This window comes from Scyliorhinus canicula, chromosome 14 (genome assembly GCF_902713615.1).
Source record: "Scyliorhinus canicula chromosome 14, sScyCan1.1, whole genome shotgun sequence".
Taxonomy (NCBI): domain Eukaryota; kingdom Metazoa; phylum Chordata; class Chondrichthyes; order Carcharhiniformes; family Scyliorhinidae; genus Scyliorhinus; species Scyliorhinus canicula.
In genome coordinates this window covers 65,289,712-65,310,750 of record NC_052159.1, presented here as the reverse complement: position 1 = coordinate 65,310,750, position 21,039 = coordinate 65,289,712, and the positions used below count along the sequence as shown (strand labels likewise).

The 21,039-nt window shown below is 44.8% G+C and overlaps 1 protein-coding gene across 1 annotated transcript in view; it reads left to right on the top strand.

Annotated features, from left to right (window-relative positions):
• Positions 1 to 4,075, top strand: part of LOC119977223 — a 29,639-nt gene extending 25,564 nt beyond the window's left edge. The window contains exons 5-6 of the mRNA XM_038817939.1: positions 3,571 to 3,896; positions 4,011 to 4,075. Of these exons, the coding sequence (XP_038673867.1) occupies positions 3,571 to 3,896; positions 4,011 to 4,075 (391 nt within the window). The remainder of the gene's footprint in view (positions 1 to 3,570; positions 3,897 to 4,010) is intronic.
• The last annotated feature ends 16,964 nt before the right edge of the window (positions 4,076 to 21,039 follow it).

Here is a 21,039-nt window from a genome sequence, read left to right as displayed (position 1 = left end):
CATAGCGGAGCAGTGAGGGCCTCAGTCTGGGCCCTGATACGGGGCAATCACCACTTTGCGCCGGGGTCATGGATGGGGGATTTGGGAGTTGGCACAGGGCAGGCATTAGACGGATTGGGGACCTCTTCCTGGATGGGAAGTTCGCAACGCTGGAGGAGCTGGTGGGGAAGTGGAACCTCCCCCGGGAATGCTTTTAGGTATATGCAGATCAGGGCATTTGTTAAGCGGCAGGTGGCGGAGTTTACGCGGCTGCCGCCAAGGGAGGTGCAGGATAGGGTGCTCTCAGGGACGTGGGTCAGGGAGGGGAGGATCTCGGCAATCTATCAGTTGATGCAGGAGGAGGAGGAGGCGTCAGTAGAGGAGCTTAAAGCAAAGTGGGAGGCAGAGTTAGGGGAAGAGATTGACGATGGAACGTGGGCGGACGTCCTGGAAAGGGTGAACTCATCCTCTTCTTGCGCACGGCTCAGCTTAATCCAGCTGAAGGTGCTGCATAGGGCGCACATGACAGGGGCCAGGATGAGCCGGTTCTTTGGAGGGGAAGACAGGTGCGTGAGGTGTTCGGGAGGTCCGGCGAACCACACCCATGTTTTGGGCATGTCCGGCCTTGGAGGGGTTTTGGAAGAGGGTGGCGGTGGCTTTGTCGGAAGTGGTTGGGTCTAGGGTTGGACCGAGCTGGGGGCTCGCGATCTTTGGGGTAGCTTCGGAGCCGGGAGTGCAGGAGGCGAGAGAGGCCGGCTTTCTGACCTTTGCGTCTCTGGTAACCCGGCGCAGGATTCTGTTACAGTGGAGGGATACGCGGCCCCCGAGTTCGGAGGCCTGGATCAACGACATGGCTGGGTTTATCAAGCTGGAGAAGGTTAAGTTTGCCCTGAGGGGGTCGGTACAGGGGTCAGGGGTTCTTTCAGCGGTGGCAGCTCTTTCTCGATTTCCTGGCGAAGGGGCAGAGAGTGGTCAGTTTCGGCAGCACCTGGTTTGGGGGGGGGGGGGGGGGCGGGAATGGGGGGGGGGTTCGGGGCTGGTTAAGGGGGCTTGTATTTGCGACGGTGGGTCTGCTATTTTCTTCTTTCTTGTACTATTGTTTGTTATAAGTTATTATTTCGTTTTGAGGGGGGGGGGGAGTTCTTTTTCTGTTTTGGTGCAGAACCACACTTTGATCGTTATAACTATGGGGAGAAAATTTGTTGTTGAAAAAATTTGAATAAAAATTATTTTTAAAAAAAGGAAGACAGTAAGAAGTCTTACAACACTAGGTTAAAGTCCACCAAGTTTGTTTCAAACACGAGCTTTCGGAGCACTGCTCCTTCCTCAGGTGAATGAAGTGGTATGTTCCAGGGTTCCAGAATCTTACCAACTGTCCTGGCTTGAGACAATTCACGCCTCTTTAATCTGGGGTTACCCCTATCTCTGGATCTGTGAAGACTTAATGACCTGCAAATGCTCGCATTCTAAGCATTGTCTTGCATCTTTGAATTTGTCTATATATATGTTTCTGGAACATACCTCTTCATTCACCTGAGGAAGGAGCAGTGCTCCGAAAGCTAGTGTTTGAAACAAACCTGTTGGACTTTAACCTGGTGTTGTAGGACTTCTTACTGTGCTCGCCCTAGTCCAACGCCGGCATCTCCACATCATTAGGAAGACGGTAGAGCAGAACAATTTCACTTGGTACACGGTACTACCCTTTGCTCTCATGATTATCAGGAAAACAGTTTCCAGTTCCACAGGTTTCACACCCCACACCCTTACGGCAGGGAGACCCATGAAAGGCATTGAATATTTATTAGGGCTCGATTTGGCAAATCCCGCAGTAACCGCGCTCACCCACAAAAAGGCAGTCCAACAGGTCACAGAAAACATTAAAGCGGCACAACTAGCTGCTGCTGTCCGACTAGGCGCTAGGAAAAAGCAGAGTAAAGCCAGCTTTGACAAAAAGGTTCACCCCATAGTCTGCAGTCGGCCAGCAAGTTATGATCTCGTTGTACAACTCCAGCTCCTTCCTAGCCCCTAAATTTGGAGGCCCCTACTCCATCTCTGACAAAGTAAGCCCCTCTGTGTACAAGGTAGCGTACCGCAACGGTAAGACTGATTGGTTCCATATTAACCCAACTCAAACTCTATGGATCACAATGTAGCCACGCCCACCACTTAGCTTTGGTGATGGGAGAGGATGACGCTCTGCCCACTGACGACTCAGCCCGATGCCCACTCCAACCCTCCCCCCTCAGGACAACACTCTCCCCTCGACTCCGCCCATAATCACAGGTTTCAACCTTGAACTTGACTCTGATAAGAGCCTCCCGGATTTGACTACCATCCCGAGCGCCCTCCCCACCATCAGCTACCCTAGTCCTCGGAACGATGCCTTGGATTTTCTCGACCCCTTGTACGACCGTCCCCGCCCAACGACTCTTCCTCCGCCCGCTCCCAGCAACGTTGCTTCCACTTCCAATACACCAGCTCCCAACTACCCACCGCCCAACAACAAACCCAATACTCCTTTTTGGCACCGTGGCAATTCCTACAGGTTGGTAAGACATGACAAATCGGACCACCCACAGGCCTATGCGGCTACCGCCCGGAATCTGCAGACACGAGTCTGGGAACCAGGAGAAGGTGATGATTTAAGCGATGAGCCCCTTCTGGGAAATTATTTAACGGAACTGACGCACCCAAAAATCTGAGGTGTCCAGATGATGAGAAACGGACACTGCCTAAGAATTAAGGTGTCCAAATTTCTGATGGAGCCTGCCCGTCTTCTTGTTTTTTTAACCTTCACTTCTCTCCAACACATGGTTTTAATCTATGTCGGCCCTACACTCGGCTATGCAGTCGTAATTATTCCTCTCATTCAACCGTCAGACACGGTCTACTGACCAATGGCAGTTGAAGGCACTAAAATATGACTACACATTCTTTCCGTTCATCCCGGTCACCCAGGTAGGGAGTCATGGCACTGAACCCCGCCATACCTGAGGGCCCCAAAATTAGCCGGTGAATCACGCTCGGGTAGTGGAGTAACGACACTAATCCCCGCCGGACCCGGTGATCCCACCCATTCTTGTCCCGCAGCGGCCCACACGCACCCCACGTTTCACATCATGCTCTCTGGAATGGTTTACTACACCCTTTTGCTGCTTTGGACAGGTCTTGAATCTTCCTCCCTGCTCCAAATCTAAACTCTTCTTTCTTCCACTGTTCTTCCAGACCCCTTCGGGTCACTTCCAAATGCTATTTACATGTAAAAACACAACGGTTGCTACCTCTGAGCCCTTGGGACGAAACTCTATAAAACTGGCCGCCCTGAAATTCAGCTGGTTAAGCAAAGCCTCAACCTCCTTGGTTGTTAGTAAAGATGGAGAATGGTCGAAGAAAGTATCCGCCCACTCCTAGCATCAATCACACAAGCTGTGAGACACTTGAATACTTGAATTGAGACATTTGAATTAGTATCTCTCCAAAAAAAATTTTTAAAAACCAAATAAAGGGTAATTGGAATTCAGAGATGATGATTAATATAATACAGATGTTAAACGCAAGATAATAATAAGACACTATGCTTGATCTCCCTAGAACAACCACGGACAACAGACACAGCCACAGGATGAACCCAGGAGCCAATCACTTTGTCAACATCTTCATCGGAGTTACTGGACTCAGAACACATGACAATATGAACTTTCTGTACCCAGGGTATCTATGGTTTGCTCCACCAAGTGCCGGGGAATGTGAGGACGGGACATTATGGGTAAAACAGAACAGAAGCATCCTATTTAGGTGTAATAATCAAAGAGCAATTTACAGAAAGCCCAATGGGTCCACATCAGAATGTTACATTCGCACAACCGGAACAGAAGATTGGTGGGAGCTTACTAATGAAGGGTGCCCCAAAATTGGATGTTTAAATAAAATTGCAGGGAACACAATGAGAATCGGACAAAATTGCCCCAGGACACTGTTGCTCGTTCTGGCTGAGTGTGCTTTACACTCAAATGGCTCTGTTTATTACTTAGCTCTGGAGTCGCCAGATATCGTTATGTTACCGCATCAAGGCTCAAGTTCAAGTTCAGATCAATGACTCAATACACCAGTTAGTAAGTTCAAATCAGGACACGTTTATTATAACACAGTTACTTACTACTCATGCATATAATACTAAGACTAAACTATTTCTACCGCTAATAGGCCAATACTTATCTGGAATAAGGGAACTGCCGGATCATGGAACAATGGCCTCTTGCTCTGCACTAGGTCCACAGTTTTCCAGTTGGTGTGAACTAAGGGGGTCAGGAGTGTCTACTCTCGTAGCGTTCATTGTATGACACTTACTTGATGGCGGCTGCTGACCAGGCCTCTCCTTCTCAAGGTCTTCTGCTGCAAAGGTGTTCTGCTGGGAGGGCCGGCTGGTCAAGAAGAAAGAATCAGTCCTGGGACCTGACTTTTATAGGTCCCAGGGGCTTCGCATCATTCTGGGCGGACCCTCTCTAAACCTGCAATCGATTGGGTCTCTTCCCAATTGATTGATTTGAATTTCCCCAATAACGGGGCTGTTCCTCGATCACTGGGCGGTTCTTTCCACCTTATTTGTGTCCTTTGTTTCAGACTCCACTGGCGCCGGGATGTCTGACCTTCTATAGAATGTTTCAATCTCTTCTAATTGTTGTGTCCATTGTGCCTGGGAATCACCAGGAATCACTCACTTAATATGCGCAGCTCATTAGTTACAATAAAGGTTGGTCAGAAGGTTGGTTTACAAGTGCAACAGGTGATTAAGAAGGCAAATGGAATTTTGTCCTTCATTGCTAGAGGGATGGAGTTTAAGACTAGGGAGGTTATGTTGCAATTGTATAAGGTGTTAGTGCGGCCACACCTGGGGTATTGTGTTCAGTTTTGATCTCCTTACTTGAGAAAGGACGTACTGGCGCTGGAGGGTGTGCAGAGGAGATTCACTAGGTTAATCCCAGAGCTGAAGGGGTTGGATTATGAGGAGAGGTTGAGTAGACTGGGACTGTACTCGTTGGAATTTAGAAGGATGAGGGGGGATCTTATAGAAACATTTAAAATTATGAAGGGAATAGATAGGATAGATGCGGGCAGGTTGTTTCCACTGGCGGGTGACAGCAGAACTAGGGGGCATAGCCTCCAAATAAGGGGAAGTAGATTTAGGACTGAGTTTAGGAGGAACTTCTTCACCCAAAGGGTTGTGAATCTATGGAATTCCTTGCCCAGTGAAGCAGTTGAGGCTCCTTCATTACATGTTTTTAAGGTAAAGATAGATAGTTTTTTGAAGAATAAAGGGATTAAAGGTTATGGTGTTCGGGCCGGAAAGTGGAGCTGAGTCCACAAAAGATCAGCCATGATCTAATTGAATGGCGGAGCAGGCTCGAGGGGCCAGATGGCCTACTCCTGCTCCTAGTTCTTATGTTCTTATGTACAATGCTGTCTGGTTTCTTTAGCAGAATACACAGGGGATTCTGCAAACTGCTTGTCTCTTTGCAACTGTCAATTTTTCCCTGTAACCTTTGCGTTCTTCCATTTTGTGTGAGGAAGTGGCCAACCCAGGTGGCTACACTCCCTCCATGTGATCCTAACGTGAAAGCGTGAAGGATCACCCAAGGACGGTGTCTTCGTTCCCTGACCTCAGCGAGTTCCATGGCCTCTGCACTTTCCTCAACTATGCAGAAAATTTTTACCTACAATCTCTATTTGGCGCAATGTCATAGGGGACATGCATTATCAAAATCACAACGGGAACCTCTAACTCACCTTAAATAAACTACACTCACTTATATTTCATCATTCTATCTTCCTATCAGTACAGATTAGAACAATATTCATTATACACTTCTCTGACTCGGCAGTCGAGCTCAGAGATACATAATCATTCAAAACACATTCCTTTATTTACATGGCATGGCAACAATGAAAAGAAAATCCTTTATTTACATTTCAAGGGGTTCGGGGGACTGATGGAAACCGAAGATAGGGGATCTCATCCTATATACCGTCGAGGTACGAGAGCGGTATGCTCTCCTTCGCCATTTCCTCACCCTAAAAGTCTGTACTATGATGCAGATAATCGCCAGTGCCAAAAGCGATTCTACGACATATGACAAGGAGTACCAAGTTAGAAATCTGGTACACCAGGTCGGGATACTGTTGCCGTTTACTGGGCTTGGAGTGGTCTGTGTCTGGGAAACATTAATGGCCGGGGTCATAGGGGAAAGGGGGTTCGCGTACGTGCTCAAAAGTATACATGTTAAGAAGAAAAATACAGTCACTGCTGTCATATTCCTTCTCTCTTCTCTTCTCTTGCTTGCTGTGATCCTGCTCTGATCCTGCTTTGGTCCCTCCTTCAAACATCCGCAAGCTATGGGATCAAGCATAGTGTCTGTTAGTGTTCTGCTTAATACCTCGAATGATAGTACATCTGTCCTCTTGTGCCAATTTTCCCTTTATGAATGGTCACTCCATGTGACTCCCTCAAATTTTTTTTTTTCAAAACGAATTTAGGATCAGGCATATACTTAACTACTGTGTCACTGCGAGCCGTCTCGCAGGTTTTGCAATTTACCATCCCAACATTCCTGGATGTAAATAGCATGTGGAATGGCAACCAAAGGGCTACCTAAAACAAAGGAAACAAAATCAAACCTTTTAGAAATAAGACATTCGAATGAGTTGCGTATGGGCCGCGACGGGTAAGATTTGGGTGGAATCCCCGGGTAGGGCGTGCTGTGCTGTACCCGAGCTTAGTTGACCAGTGGGGTGGTCCTCAGACAGGGCGGGTCCTCAATGCCGTTTCTCCACTGCCTGAGCGACCTGAAACGAACAGACAAGAATGAAGTCATCATGGGGGTTGCCTCTTCTGTCCTCCAAACAGAAGAGCAGTTATGTAATGGGGTCCAGGCAAGCTCTTAGCTGTCCTAGCTGACCAGCAAGTCTGGCAAGTTCTCTTAGGTATCTGCGGACAAACTGAGTGTGTGTCCGCAGAGCTACTGTTGCTGGGAAACAAACAAAACACAAACAAACATACATGCAACAAACCGGTGGCAACCTTTCCTTGACTTTTTAGATCAGAGATAGGCGTTCGGGGTCGTGGCAGCAGCAACCCGGGGGGGGGGGGAGGGGGGGGGGGAGGGGAGGGGGGTAGGGGGGGAGGGAGGGGAGGGGGGGATGGGGGGGGAGGGGAGGGGGGAGGGGGGGGAGGGGAGGGGGGGCAGCAATGGTCGTGGGGGGACATGCACGACTGTAACGCGGGCAAGTCTGCTCGCCGCTCATGTCTGAAACTGTAGGCTGCCTTGTTTGTTAAGTTGTTGCTTGGGGGGGGTGGGGGGGAGGAATGGTGCGCGCGAGAGGGCGGGCGAGGGAGGGATATTTGCCTAGAGGGATTGTGTTGTAAATAATTTACAAATTAGTAGGGGTAAATGTCTGTATGGAAAAACTCTTTCAATAAAAATTATTTAAAAAAAAAAATACATGCAACAAACATACTGCAGGTTCCATCAGAAAGAAGGATACCATAAATCACATTTGGCTGGGGGTGTAACTAGCATATAGAGTCAGTGCTGTGTGACCGAAGAAGAGAGGAAGGAGAGAAACAAAAATGAATTGGCATTGCTGAGGTATCCCTGCCATGAGAAGTGGTGGGTAAGCGCTCATAGTTTGCATGGGGCAGCTGGGACCTTGTAGCTGCTGTGGGTGGTGTTCTCTTTCATATCTGGGAGCGGGTCTAGCTGGTGGTGGGGGTCTCCTGCAATCTCGGGCGAAGTGTCCTGGCTGCCCACAGTTGTAACATGACCCCTGAGGCACATAAGGTGGAGCAGGCACACTGGTGCATTGTTCTCTTGGGTATTGTTCCCTGAGTGGGGGGGGTCGGGGCTGTTGGTTTCGTTGCTGCTTCGGGGGGCATTGGTGGGCTGATTCTGTTGCTGTTTCGGGGGGGCTTGACATTCTCGAGCGTAATGTCCTAATTGTCCGCAATTATAACACTCCTGTAACTTCTGTGGGGGGCTGTTCTGTCCCTCATTTACCCATGCGGGGTTTTGGTGCGCTCTTACTGCTTGAATGTCTACCTCGGTTTGCGCCTCCTCGGGCTTCTTAAATGCTATCTTACCATGAATAGATTGCTCCCAAGCATGGGACAATCTTTTCAAGACCCATTTTTCATTATGGGCCTCTTCTGAGGGGCCGTAATTAGAGCAGGCTTTCTGTCCTGCCTCTGTGGCGTGGGAGATAATAGTGCGGGTCCATTTAACCATGTTATCTTGGGTCAAATGTGCACGGTCTAATTCACCGAAAACTGCAGTGAAGTGAATCCACAGCCTTCCTGCAAATGCTGTGGGGTGCTCAGTTCTTTTCTGCCTACATCTGTTTAGGCCTTCGACTGGGTCTCCTCTGTTATATCCTATCGCATCCAAAATAACTGTATGCATTTCTTCGAGGGTGCCTCCTCCAACGTTCTGTGGGTCGGGGAGGGCTGCTACTACTGATGAGTCTAAACTCAAAACTGTGAGCTTAACCTGCTCTCGCGCATCAAGGCCGTACATGGTCGCCTGCTGTTTAACTTTTGCAAAGAATTGGTGGGGGTCTGAAGTGGGGAGGAACGGGGTGATTTTCTCACACGCGTCCCTTAATTGAGTCACGGTTAAGGGGGTGGTGTAAGTGATCTCGGGTGCGCCGTCTGCAGTTGCTTTTCGTTGGGTGGCGACTGGGTTCATTGGTGCGGGTGCTATCTGATCTGTGGGGGGTTGGAGCGCTTTTCTTTTCTGCTGCGTTTCTAGCGCACATGTTCCCTGAACATATCGCTGCGCTATCTCGCTTAACTCCTGCCAATCTGGTGCATTCTCTTCCTCTCATTGCGTTCCAAAGGTTTCTTGGAAGCCATTCTGCACAGAAAGCTGAGATTGCAGCTCCGCAATCTGTTTCCTACATTTAGCATGGTCCACTGTGCTTTGCCTTTGCTCAGTGGTGGCAGCATGGAGTGCCCTTAAAGCTGCCTTCAGGTCGCTACACTGCTTTTTCAATGCCTCTACCTGCTTCTCTGATTCTTGTCTTATCAAGACTGCACGCTGCACATCCTGATAGGCTTTTTCGTATTGTAACTGGGAGCTGCAACTGCTCTTTGCAACTGTCCATTTTTCCCTGTAACCGTTGCGTTCTTCCATTTTGTTTGAGGAAGTGGCAACCCAGGTGGCTACAACACCCACTAAAGATAATTTGGCAATACACATAATCAGAGTAGGACCTAAGCCAGCCCCGAGTGACCCCGCCCCACAGACCACCTCCAGTCAGGATACCACACAACAACTGTTAGAGATAGAGACCAAAACCCCCAGCTGGTGGGAAGGCATTAACAGAGACCCTCCTCCTGATTGCAGTAATCTATAGTGTAGTCCTCACATTCAAACTCCGTAAATGGAAGGAAAAAGCCTCCCAGCCCCTATATACACAGTTCGAGCCCCCCTCTACTAAGAATGTGCAACTTACAAAACTGTGATAACCGCTGCTAAATTGACCCTTTGTACCTCTGTACCGATGAAATGTGATAAGACGAAAGAATGTGGTGCTGTTGTTTAAGTTTGTAGATTTTGTGTTATAGATATGTTCTTTAGGTAAAAACAGCAGCATGAGTGTAGAATAGAAAGTTTAGTTAGCAACCAACCCTTTGGTATGAATTTAAGTTGAATTAATTTATATGAATTTAATTTGGATATAAAAGAGCCAGTTATAGTGAATTGTTTTAATGAATGTATGTAATATTGATGAATTAGGTAAAATTGTGCAACACATTTAGGACAGAGTGGAGTCGGACCTGAACTGACTGACCAGTGGCTGGCTTGATAAGGTAGACTATGGGATCAAGACTGTGATCCACCACGCTTCGCGTTCAGGATCAAGAGGACGGAATCTAGCCATGTGAAATGGCCACCTGCAAAGGACCATGGGAACTGTGGTCAATTTGGGACACAGACAGGTACACAGCCTCTGTGTATTGTGCAAAGAAACCAGACTTGGCTTGAAACTTGTAGCCATTAAGAGTCGATCACTATTTCCCCCAGGACAATAGAGTTTGAATCAAGGAGTTAAACAGTAGCAGACTAACCGGCGCCACCCCACCCCCCCCTTATTTGGAAAGGCCTATGTGCCTGGGACAATGATAGCTGGGACCCGCCCAGCTAGCGAGGTATCCACCCCCTAATTGGCTGAGTTCAATGAGGGTGATCGAAAACCCTATCAATCCATTGGACCCAGAGTAATGACCGCCCAAAAGGGCGTGAAGGAAATGAACGATAAAAAGCCCTGCACATTAGAGATTAATCTCTTTTGGGACCGGCCTGTGTGCGACCAACTGCAGCAGAACAACCAAGTTCAAGGACCCGTGACCATACCTGAAGGACGAGCCCAGCTGAGACGAACCCAACCACTTCCAAACCGACCACGTGGACCCAGATAAAGGCCTTATCTTGTACAGTGCCGGTCACTTGAAGTTAAGTAAAGGTCATCTTAGTCGTTAGGTGTAGTTCAGTACGGAGCCGCGTGTGTTATTGCATAGATATACAAGTCTTGTACTATTAATAAACTGTGTTTTTGAGCTAACATATTGGTTGTGTAGTAATTTGGTCGATCTAAGAAACAGCTTGTGGTTCATCCCAAAGTAAAGAAGGCAATACTACCTCCCTAACAGCAATGTGCGGTGTACCTGCAGCAATGGTTCAAGAAGGTGGATTACCATCATCTTCTCAAGGGTAATTAAAAAAGGGCAATAAATGCTGGCCTACCCAGCAGGGCTCACATTCTGTGAATAATTAAAAAAAAATGTTGGCAGCAAGCTAACTGGATTGCAGCAGAAGGGAACCTGGATTTCAAAATCTGCCCTAAAAGATCTTTTCATCTGGACATTGAGAATTAGGTTGCATAATAACTTCAGTTTGTTGAGTCATATTATTATGACATCTATTACAAGCCACGCATGATTTTTAGTTACTAAACTAATGTTTGAGAATCACACTCTAAACATCTAGAACATAGAACATAGAACATAGAACAGTACAGCACAGAACAGGCCCTTCGGCCCTCAATGTTGTGCCGAGCCATGATCACCCTACTCAAACCCACGTATCCACCCTATACCCGTAACCCAACAACCCCCCCCTTAACCTTACTTTTATTAGGACACTACGGGCAATTTATCATGGCCAATCCACCTAACCCGCACATCTTTGGACTGTGGGAGGAAACCGGAGCACCCGGAGGAAACCCACGCACACAGGGGGAGGACGTGCAGACTCCACACAGACAGTGACCCAGCCGGGAATCGAACCTGGGACCCTGGAGCTGTGAAGCATTTATGCTAACCACCATGCTACCCTGCTGCCCCTAATTAGGTTGCATAATAACTTCAGTTTGTTGAGTCATATTATTATCTCTGGAGCATTAGATTTAAAATCCTTGCTTTTCATTTTAAACCATACTGTGAGATAGGTGGTTGCACATATTATAATGTAAATGTGCTGGGCAGAGCAAAGGTTATGTAAGGGAAACAGAGTCCACACCGAGTTCAGTCAATACAAACAAACTTAATTTGTTTACAAGCTAGAGAAGAGACGGCAAAGATGGAAGAGGGCGTGTGAGATCAACAGTCAAGAGACAAGTTCATCAGAATCGGCAGAGCTCCGCAGAGAAAAAGGGTTGTATCTGGCAGAGCAGCCTGGCCAAACCCAACTGCATGGTCATATCTGCGTCTCAGATAGACAGTACTGTATCGATAAGTTTGATTGAGGATTAAGAGTGGTCTTTGTTAATACTGTTTGGATAATAAGATTCTGTAATATAATTGGGTTGAATCACAAATCCACCCTTGTCGTTTCATGAGTAAGAGCACCTGGGTAAACGAGTTTTATTATAAACTGGTCAAAGTGTCTAAAATTTCAGACAACAGAAGCAAACTGATATATTATGTCACAATAAAGTTTTGTTTCAAAATACCAGATCCTATTTTTTCACTCCTGAAGTGAATCATTCTTTCCGCACAGTCTTACAAAATAAACTAAACTGGGGTTTCGGCACAGTATTCTAACCACTGTTGGGGTCTCGTCCAGGGTCATAACACTTGGCCTGTCCGAATTCCCATTAGGCCTGACTGCTCAAGCTATTGGCTGCTGGTTAATTTAGATTGTCCAATTATGTATTTGGCCTAGCTTTTCAGATCGTTGGCCACACTTCCCTCCAGTCTGAGCTCTCATTCAGGTTCCCAAGCCCCTCCAACTAAGTTATGCTCTTCCCAACAACACTTGCAATTCGCCCTTTGAGGATGTTACTCCCTGCTAAAGTGTGACTGTCCATCTTGCACAGGAATCACCTGCGCCAGTACCCATCCAAATGCCTCAGAAATCTGATGCCCTCCCTCCTACACAACTCTCCAGCCACGTGTTCAATCGCTTAATATTGCTATTTTTATCCTCATTAGCATGTGGCACTTGGAGTAATCCTGAGATTACTGCTTTTGAGGCCTTGTTTTTCAAAATGTCTTTCCTGACTCCTTGGAATCGGCTTTCAGGACCTCATCCCTCTTCTTACCAGTGTTATTGGTCCTAATGCGGATCATGACATCTGGCAATACACCATCCCCAGAAGAATGTCCTGCAGACATCCTCTGACATCCTTGGCCCTGGCACCAAGTGGACAACACACCATCCTGGAGTCACATTTATGGGTGCAGAAATGCTCGCCTGTTCCCCTAACTAATGAATCCCCTATAACTATGGCCTTTCTACTCTTCTTCCTCCACACCTGTGCAGCTGGGCCACCCATGGTGCCACTAACTTAAGTCTTGCTGCATCCTTCTGTGAACCCACCACCTTCACTCGTACCTAAAATGGAAAAGCAGCTAGCAACATGGTTGATTTCCCTGCACTACCTTCTTTGTTCCATTAGACTGTCTGGCAGTCACCCATTTCCTCTCCACCTACATGCTCCTCACCTGCATTGTGGCCACCTCCCTAAATATGCTATCCATATAGTTCACAACTTCGTGGATGGCTCCAGCAGTCACTTAAGATATGAAACCTGGAGATCTATCTTTTTCAGCTCGTGACATTGCCTGCAAATGTGATTGTCTAGGACACATGGTGCACCATCAACTTCCCACATATCGCAGGACAAACATTCCACCTGGCTGAGCTGCCGTGTCATATCTGACCTTTAAAAACTATTTATTAGAATTAGAATAACTTACCAGTTACTTACCTTTTTCTGCTGCACCCATGCAAAAATCAAATACTGCAGGGTTAAAACGGGGGAAAAAAGCATCACCTCCTTTCACCAAACTCCCTTGTTCACCAAACACCTAGCGTAACATTCAGTGCTCGTCACACTCAGATCCCTAAACTTGTATTATCTAAAACTCAGAAGAGCCAGCTCTGTTGCAGTTACAGAAATCAGATTTGACTAGTTAGCTAATTAACTAATTTCAGCTGCTTTCCACTAGAACCTGTCTATCCCTGCCTAAGGTTGGAACAAACGTACTTTATTTTCTTTAATTACACAATACATTTCAGTTAAATACTTAACACATACAAGACTAGATTTTTAGAAAGAGATTGACCCTTAGACTCCCTCACTCACCAAACACCTAGCATCACATCCAGTTCAAGCTGCACTCGCAGAATGACCTACACCTGATTCTGTGTGCCAAGGTAAAAAAAAATTCTCAACTTTGCTCACCTACATATCAGACGTGCCGGAAATACAAATAGGATTACATTCGATATGCAGTGCAGAAGCCCATTCAACTCAAAATGTTAACCATGTTTCGCCACAAATGCTGCCTGACCCGCTGAGTATTACCAACGTTTTCTGTTTTTTTACGTTAAGTTGTCCGACATTTCCATAAATCATGGTGGCCTTGCAAATGTTTGCACTTTCTGTTTTGGTTCAGCTTTGCAATCAGCATTCATTTTGCTTGGAAAAATAACTTGTCCATGGCAATAACTCTGAATTAAAGGATTTTCTGTTTTGAGTGATTTTGAAGTAGAAATGTCACTTCTGCTGTTTCAGTGCATGGTGAAAACATATTGCACAACTGCACTTTTTGAATTTTTTGTGGTTTATTCGACTTCTTCTTATGCTCTATCAAATTTTACAGACTCCTTAGGAAATTCTGAATAGAATTATTGCTCAAAAACCAAAACCATAGAGATTGGAATCCCGAGGGCTTGGCGCTGATGGTCATTACTTCACACTTGTCAAATCTTGTGATTCACCAAGCACTTATCCACTAAATAACTGAATAAGCCTCCCAGGTCCGTGTATCTCAATCGATAATTGCCACTGTGGATATGAATAGCAGGCAGGTATTTGTTTCAGTTGACACAATAAGAAATATTATTTAAAAATTCTGCTACATCACATAGTTTAAGTGACAAGATATTAAAATTAATAAAAATAAACTTCTGATATTCTGATATTGACCTAGGGACCAAACAAAACAAAGGTAACCTTGCCCAATTAACTCTGCAAAGTCCTCCTCAGTAAGATCTAGGGCCTTGAGCCAAAATTCAGAAGGTTAATCCATAGTTTCACGTAGTCACACCAAGAATTGTACCACATAACGATCGTCCCGTACTTCTCCATCAATATCCCTGGGTGTGTCCTCTCCCAATGACTGGACAGACCCGCTGGAGGTGGCAGCACATTAGTTTAGTCAGGAGTGAGTGTTCCTGGAGATCATCAACATTCACTCCAGACCACATGAAGTCTCATGGCATCAAGTCAAAACGGACAAGGATATCTCCTGCTGATCAACATCTACTGCCATTCCTCAGCAGATGAATCGGTACTCCTCTATTTCTTCCCTCCCTAACAACACTGTGGGTGTATCTGATTTGATTTGATTTATTGCCACATGTACCGAAGTACAGTGAAAAGTATTTTTCTGCCGCCGAGGGAACATACACATTAGCTACATAGTAGACAAAAAGAATAATCAACAGATTACATTGACAAATGGTACATCGGCAAACAGTGATTGATTAAAGTGCGGATCAAGGGGCCAAACAAGGCAAATACATGAGCAAGAGCAGCATAGGACATCGTGAATAGTGTATCGACACCACATGGATCCAGCAGTTCAAAAAGGTGGCTCACCTCTCAAGGGCATTTAGGGATGGACAATAAGTGCTGACATTACAAGCAATACTCTCATGCCAAAAAGGAATGAAAAAAAATAATGCTTCGAAGGAATACTGCGGGTAGAATGGCAATGGAATGTGCTGAAGTTAAAACTCACCACTATTCTTAGAATTCCCCCTATACCAAAAAGGGTGAATATTCTAAATGGTGAACAGGGATTCTCACTCCCTGACTCCGATGCAGGCTTCAGTGGGTGCTATTCAGGTAAAACTATATTTTCAAGTTATCCCCCGGTATAACCCATACCTTCACCGAAGATTTTATCTACTTACCACTTAGTAGCATCGATGTCCTGGGTCCTGCATTGCTAAGTAAGTAAAGTAGACTTTAGGAAAAAAACACTTTTTCAGGTTAAGTAAGTTATTTTATTATTATATATGTTTTTAAAGCTGCAAACACTTTATTCACAGAAAGGTAAAAAGATCTTGCTTCTGGATCCTTCCTGTTGGTTGAAGGGACCTTCAGGCCCACCTTGACAATCAATCTTCTTTAAAATCTGGTCCTCTTGAGATGTATTCGCTGGTGAACTCGGTTGCTGTGTCCTATCCTTCCCATGTACCGAGCTGTGAGAGCTGGCTCTGCTTGCTGTCCCCTTTCTTCAGGTTTATATTCTCTTTCGAAGAGTTATTAAGTTTTAATTACTTTATTGTAAATGAGCTTGTTTCACTTTGATTCTTAAAAAGTATCTTTGATGTAAACATTTTAATACAACTAATTATTCATTTTCGGCATAACGTCACCTCTCAGATCTGATTAAAAAATGCTTTGGTTTCCATAGGTGTTACTTTTATTTCTGTGATTTTGAATCGTTTAATTTTCCAATTGTCCCCAGCTCATAACTTTGCCTTTGATTTTGACTTTAAATTATGTTTCTTGTAGACAGGTCGTCTCCAATTTTCTTTTAATTGACTTGATGTTAGTAGATACTAGAATTGACACCAAATTTGACTGAGCATCATCCATCCTTTCCAGCTGTTTACTAAGAGAGTTCCTTTCAATTAAGGTGTGAAACCTTTGCTTTTAGCTGTATGCTAAAATTTAACTTGGTTATGACTTGAAAGACCTGCCTGTTTTAAACATTCGTCACTTAATTCAATTGAAACTCTCATCCATGCTTTTCCAGAAACTTCCTAAGATAGTTACATCCTATGAAGGTGTGAGCCATTGTTTTAGCTAAATGCCAGAATCCTGTGTGTTTGCTAAGCCTGCTTGTGAGAAAGAATCTGCATTTTATAATCCTGCTCTTTGCAGCTGCTATTAACCTTTTGTGGGATCTTTCCCTGTATCCTCTCATGTTTCTCTCAGACCAGATATTGCCAGACTTCCATGTTTCAAATGACACATTTTTCTGTATTTTCAAGAACAGTACATTGGATGTGGGGGCTTCAATGTCCATCGCCCTGAGGAGGAATATGTGGTCTGATATCTCCATAAATCATGATGGCATTGAAAAAAATTACATTTTCTATTTTGGTTCAGCTTTGCAATCTGCATTTTTTTTGTTTGGGAAAATAATTCATTTATGGTAATAACTCTGCATTAAAGGGTTTTCTTTTTTGAAAGATTTTGAAGTAGAAATGTCACTTCTGCTGTTTCAGTGCATGGGGAAAGCATATTGCACAACTGCACTTTTTGAATTTTTTGTGGTGTATTCGACTTCTCCTTACACTCTATCAAACTTTGAATTCCCCTTAGGTGACAGAATATTAACTGAACTAGTTGAGTCCTGAAGGGCATAACTATCAGACTGGGCTGCAGCAGGTGATGAGAGAACCATAGAGGGCAAAGCTCACTTAACCCCATCCTCACAGCCTATCCACTGCGGATACCTTTGTCCATGACAGTATTGTTAGGAATTGCCAGGTAGCACTGCACCATTCTTGTGAGGATGAATTCCCATCTTTACATTAAGGGCGCCTTCCATCATGGTATTTGTCACCATCAACTTGCTAAGTGAGATAAATTGAAAAAAATGTAGCAGCTCAAAACTGGGCATCACAGTAAAAACAAGTGCAGGTCTGCACCGCTGAATGAAAGGCACCTGATTTGACAATCCTAATCCCATTTTCCGGCACTTGGTCCACAGCCTCGAATGTTAAGACGTGCCAAGGGATTATCCGGGTACTTTAGAAAGGATGTGAGGCAACCCGCCTCTACCAAACCTCCCAGGCAGTGCATTCCAGACCTTCACCACCCTCTGGGTAAAAAGATTTTCCTCAAATCCCCCTGAACCTCCTGCCCTTCATATTGAACTTATGTCTCCTTGTAATCGACCCTTCAACTAAGGGCAACGTGGGGTCATCAACAGCAGCAGAATTGTATTTTCTCTGATCTGTTATCTCATGGCCCAGCATATTTGTCAGTATAATCATTATTATCAATCCAGGGACTGGCCCTGGTTCAAAACTGAAGAAGAACATGCCAGGAGTTCAACCAAGTGTACCTACAAATGTGGTACCTGATAATTGAATAAATAAGGTTAAGTGTCAACGGATGGGGGCATCCATTGGATAATGACTTGTGTACATATAAAGAGCCCCACCCTCTTTTTTGTGAATTTGTTTTTAAAAATAATATAACTAGAAACTGGTGGTGACATGTAGATTTAGGAGCTGTACATTTGTAATGCCTCACTTCATGAATAAATCTAAAGCTGAGTAAAGATTGAATTCCGATCTCCTGCTTCACCAACTGGCTATTAGATGTTACCAGCAAGGCAGCACAATGGTTAGCACTGCTGCCTCACAGCTCCAGGGACCCGGGTTCAATTCCGGCCACAGGTGATTGTCTGTGTGGAGTTTGTACTTACTCCCCATGTCTGCGTGGGTTTAATCCAGGTTCTCTGGTTTTATCCCACAGTCCAAAGATGTGCAGCTTAGGTGGATTGGCTATTCTAAATTGCCCCTTAATGTCCAAAAAAACCCAAGGTTAGGTCAGGTTGCTGGGTGATAGGGATAGGGTGGAGGCATGGACTTGGGTAGGATGCTCTTTCCAAGGGTCGGTGCAGATTCAATGGGCCAAATGGCCTCCTTCGGCAATGTAAATTCTGTGATTCTATGAGTATCAACCTTCTGAAGTTACAACACAGAATTACATGCATGGTAAACCGTGGAAGCAGCTCAGATCAGATCAAAGCTCTGCAGTCATGGCACATCCAGCGTGAATGATGATGGATAATTAACAACTAATGGGACAAGGAAGATCCCTGGATATCCCTATCTTCACTGATAGCAGTGAATGGTTGAGTTTAAAAGACAAGGTTAATATATATCCAACCATTTTCAGATAGAAGTGCTGAATGGATGATCAATGTGGCCTCTTCCCAAAGTCACAGAATCCAATTCAATTCTCCCACGTGATAACAAATACTAGAAGTGTAGCACCAAAGTTTGAGGTACCGGAGCTCTTATAGGGCGGCACAGTGATTAGCACTGCTGTCTCACAGGCCAGGGACATGGGTCAATTCCGTCCCTGGGTCACTGCCTGTGTGGAGTTTGTACTTTTCCCCCGTGTCTGCGTGGGTTTACTCCCACAGTTCAAAGATGCGTAGGTTAGGTGGATTGGCCATGCTAAATGGCCCCTCAGTGTCCAAAGATGTGCAAGTTAGGTGGGGTTACAGGGATGGGGTGGAGGAGTAAGACTAGGTTGGGTGGTCTTTCAGAGGATTGGTATTATTATTAGAACCGATGGGCTGGATGTTCTAAGAAAATGGCAATGTCATTTCTAAATCTACTATTGTGTCATTTTCCCATGTATTAATCATTTCAGTCCACCACTATCAGTAAAACTATGCTTTTAAAGTGAAAAATATTAGTGCGGTGGGCATTTTATGTCAAACCATGTGGTATTTTGAATCATTAGTCTTTCGTATAGCTAGAATTTCATTAATAATCTAGCAAATGGCAGGGGGTGGGGCGGGGGGCAAAACTTCAAGAAGTATAATAGTTGACGGGAACCAAAGCAGCCTGTGAGCATGTGAGGAGAAGGTGGAGGTTAATAGGATGAATAGGCAGGCCTACGGAGGGGAAAGGAAATGTACGGTGACTGTGAGAGTGAAAGTTGGTGATGAGGCTGAGTGTTGTCAGAGATTAATAAAGGAGGTCAGAAGATGTGGAAAGTGTAGTGCACATGAAAATCCTGCAAGGGGAAGACAAATCAGTAGGACATATTTAAAAACATGTACCTAAATTTACACAGATTTTGGAATAAGGTCAAAGAGCTGATGGCACAAATATAGATAAATGGGTATGATTTGTTGGGGATTACTGAAATGTGGTTGCAGGAGGACCGGAACTGGGAGTTGAATGTCTAAGGGTACTCCATATTCCGAATGGGTAGACAGGGTGGAACAGGAAACGGAGTTGCTTTATTGGTTAAAGATGACATCAAGGCTGTATTGAGAAATAATATTGGCACTAAAGGCCAAAACGTTGAATTGATCTGTGTGGAAATAAAAAGAAAAGGGAAAAAACTCCTTGGTAGGAATAATTTACAAGCCCCCAAGCAATACTTCCAAAGTGAGGCTCAGTATAAACCAAGAAATAATGAGGGCTTGTGAGAAGGGTACCACAATAATCATGAGTGATTTTAACATGCATATTGACTGGATCAAATTGCCAAGGGTAGCCTCAAGGAAGATTTCAGAGTGTATGAGGGATTGTTTCTTAGAGCAACATTTTATGGAGCCAGCCAGGGAGTAGGCTACTTTAGATTTTGTATTATGTAACAAAGAAGGGTTGATAAATAGTCTTGTCATTAAGGGTCCTCTTGAAAGGAGTGATCACAGCATGCTAGAATTTAAAATTCAGGTTGAATGAGAGAAGACAGTGTGGCATCTTGGAGTTTTAGCATTGGGCAGAGATAGAAAAGAGTTGGTCCAAGTAGCCTGGGCACAAATAATTGAGGGTAGGACAGTTAAGGAACAATGGCGGATGTTCAGGGAGATATTAAATACCTCTCAATTAAAGAATATTCCTGGGAGGAAGAGAAATTGGATAATGGAGAAAACATTCCATGGCTAAACAAGGAAGTCAAGGAAGACATAAAGGCAAAAGCTAGGGCATACCATACTGCAAAAGCGAGTGGTAAGCAGGAGGATTGGGAGAACTTCAAGGTTTATCAAAATAAAAATAAAATCAATAGAGCTAAGACGTACTACAAAAGTAAACTAGTACAAAACATAAATACCAATACCAAAAGCTTATATAAGTATACAAAGAGTAAGAGACTAGCTAAAAGGAATTTTGGCCTTTTAGAGGATGATACTGGTGAGGTAATAATGGGGAACACAGAGATGGTAGAGGCACTGCACAGTGAGCCTCAGTCTTCATGGTAGAGGATAATAAAAATGTTATAAAATCTGCAGTTAATGCAGAGGAACTTGGTGTAATAAGCATCACAAGGGAGATAGTATTGAAAAATTGAATGGGATTAAAGGCACATAAGTCTCCAGACCTGATGGCCTGCATCCCAGGCGACAGTGGAGATGGTGGATGCATTGGTTATGATATTTCAAAATTCCCTGGATTCTGGAAGAGTCCCAGTGGATTGGAAACATGCTAATGTGATGCCCCTATTCAAAAAGGGAAAGGGACAAAAAATAAGAAACTATAGACCGGTTAGCTTGACCTCTATGGTGGGGAAGTTACTGGAATCAGTCATTAAGGAGATGACTGAAGACTTAGAAAGACAAAGCTCAATCCACCATTGTCAGCGTTGTTTCATAAAAGGTAAGCCATGTTTGGCAAACTTGCTTGAGTTATTTGAGGATGTAACTAGCAAGGTGGATAATAGGGAACCTGTGGATGTGGTTCTAGACCTCCAGAAGGTGTTTGACAAGGTGCTGCATAA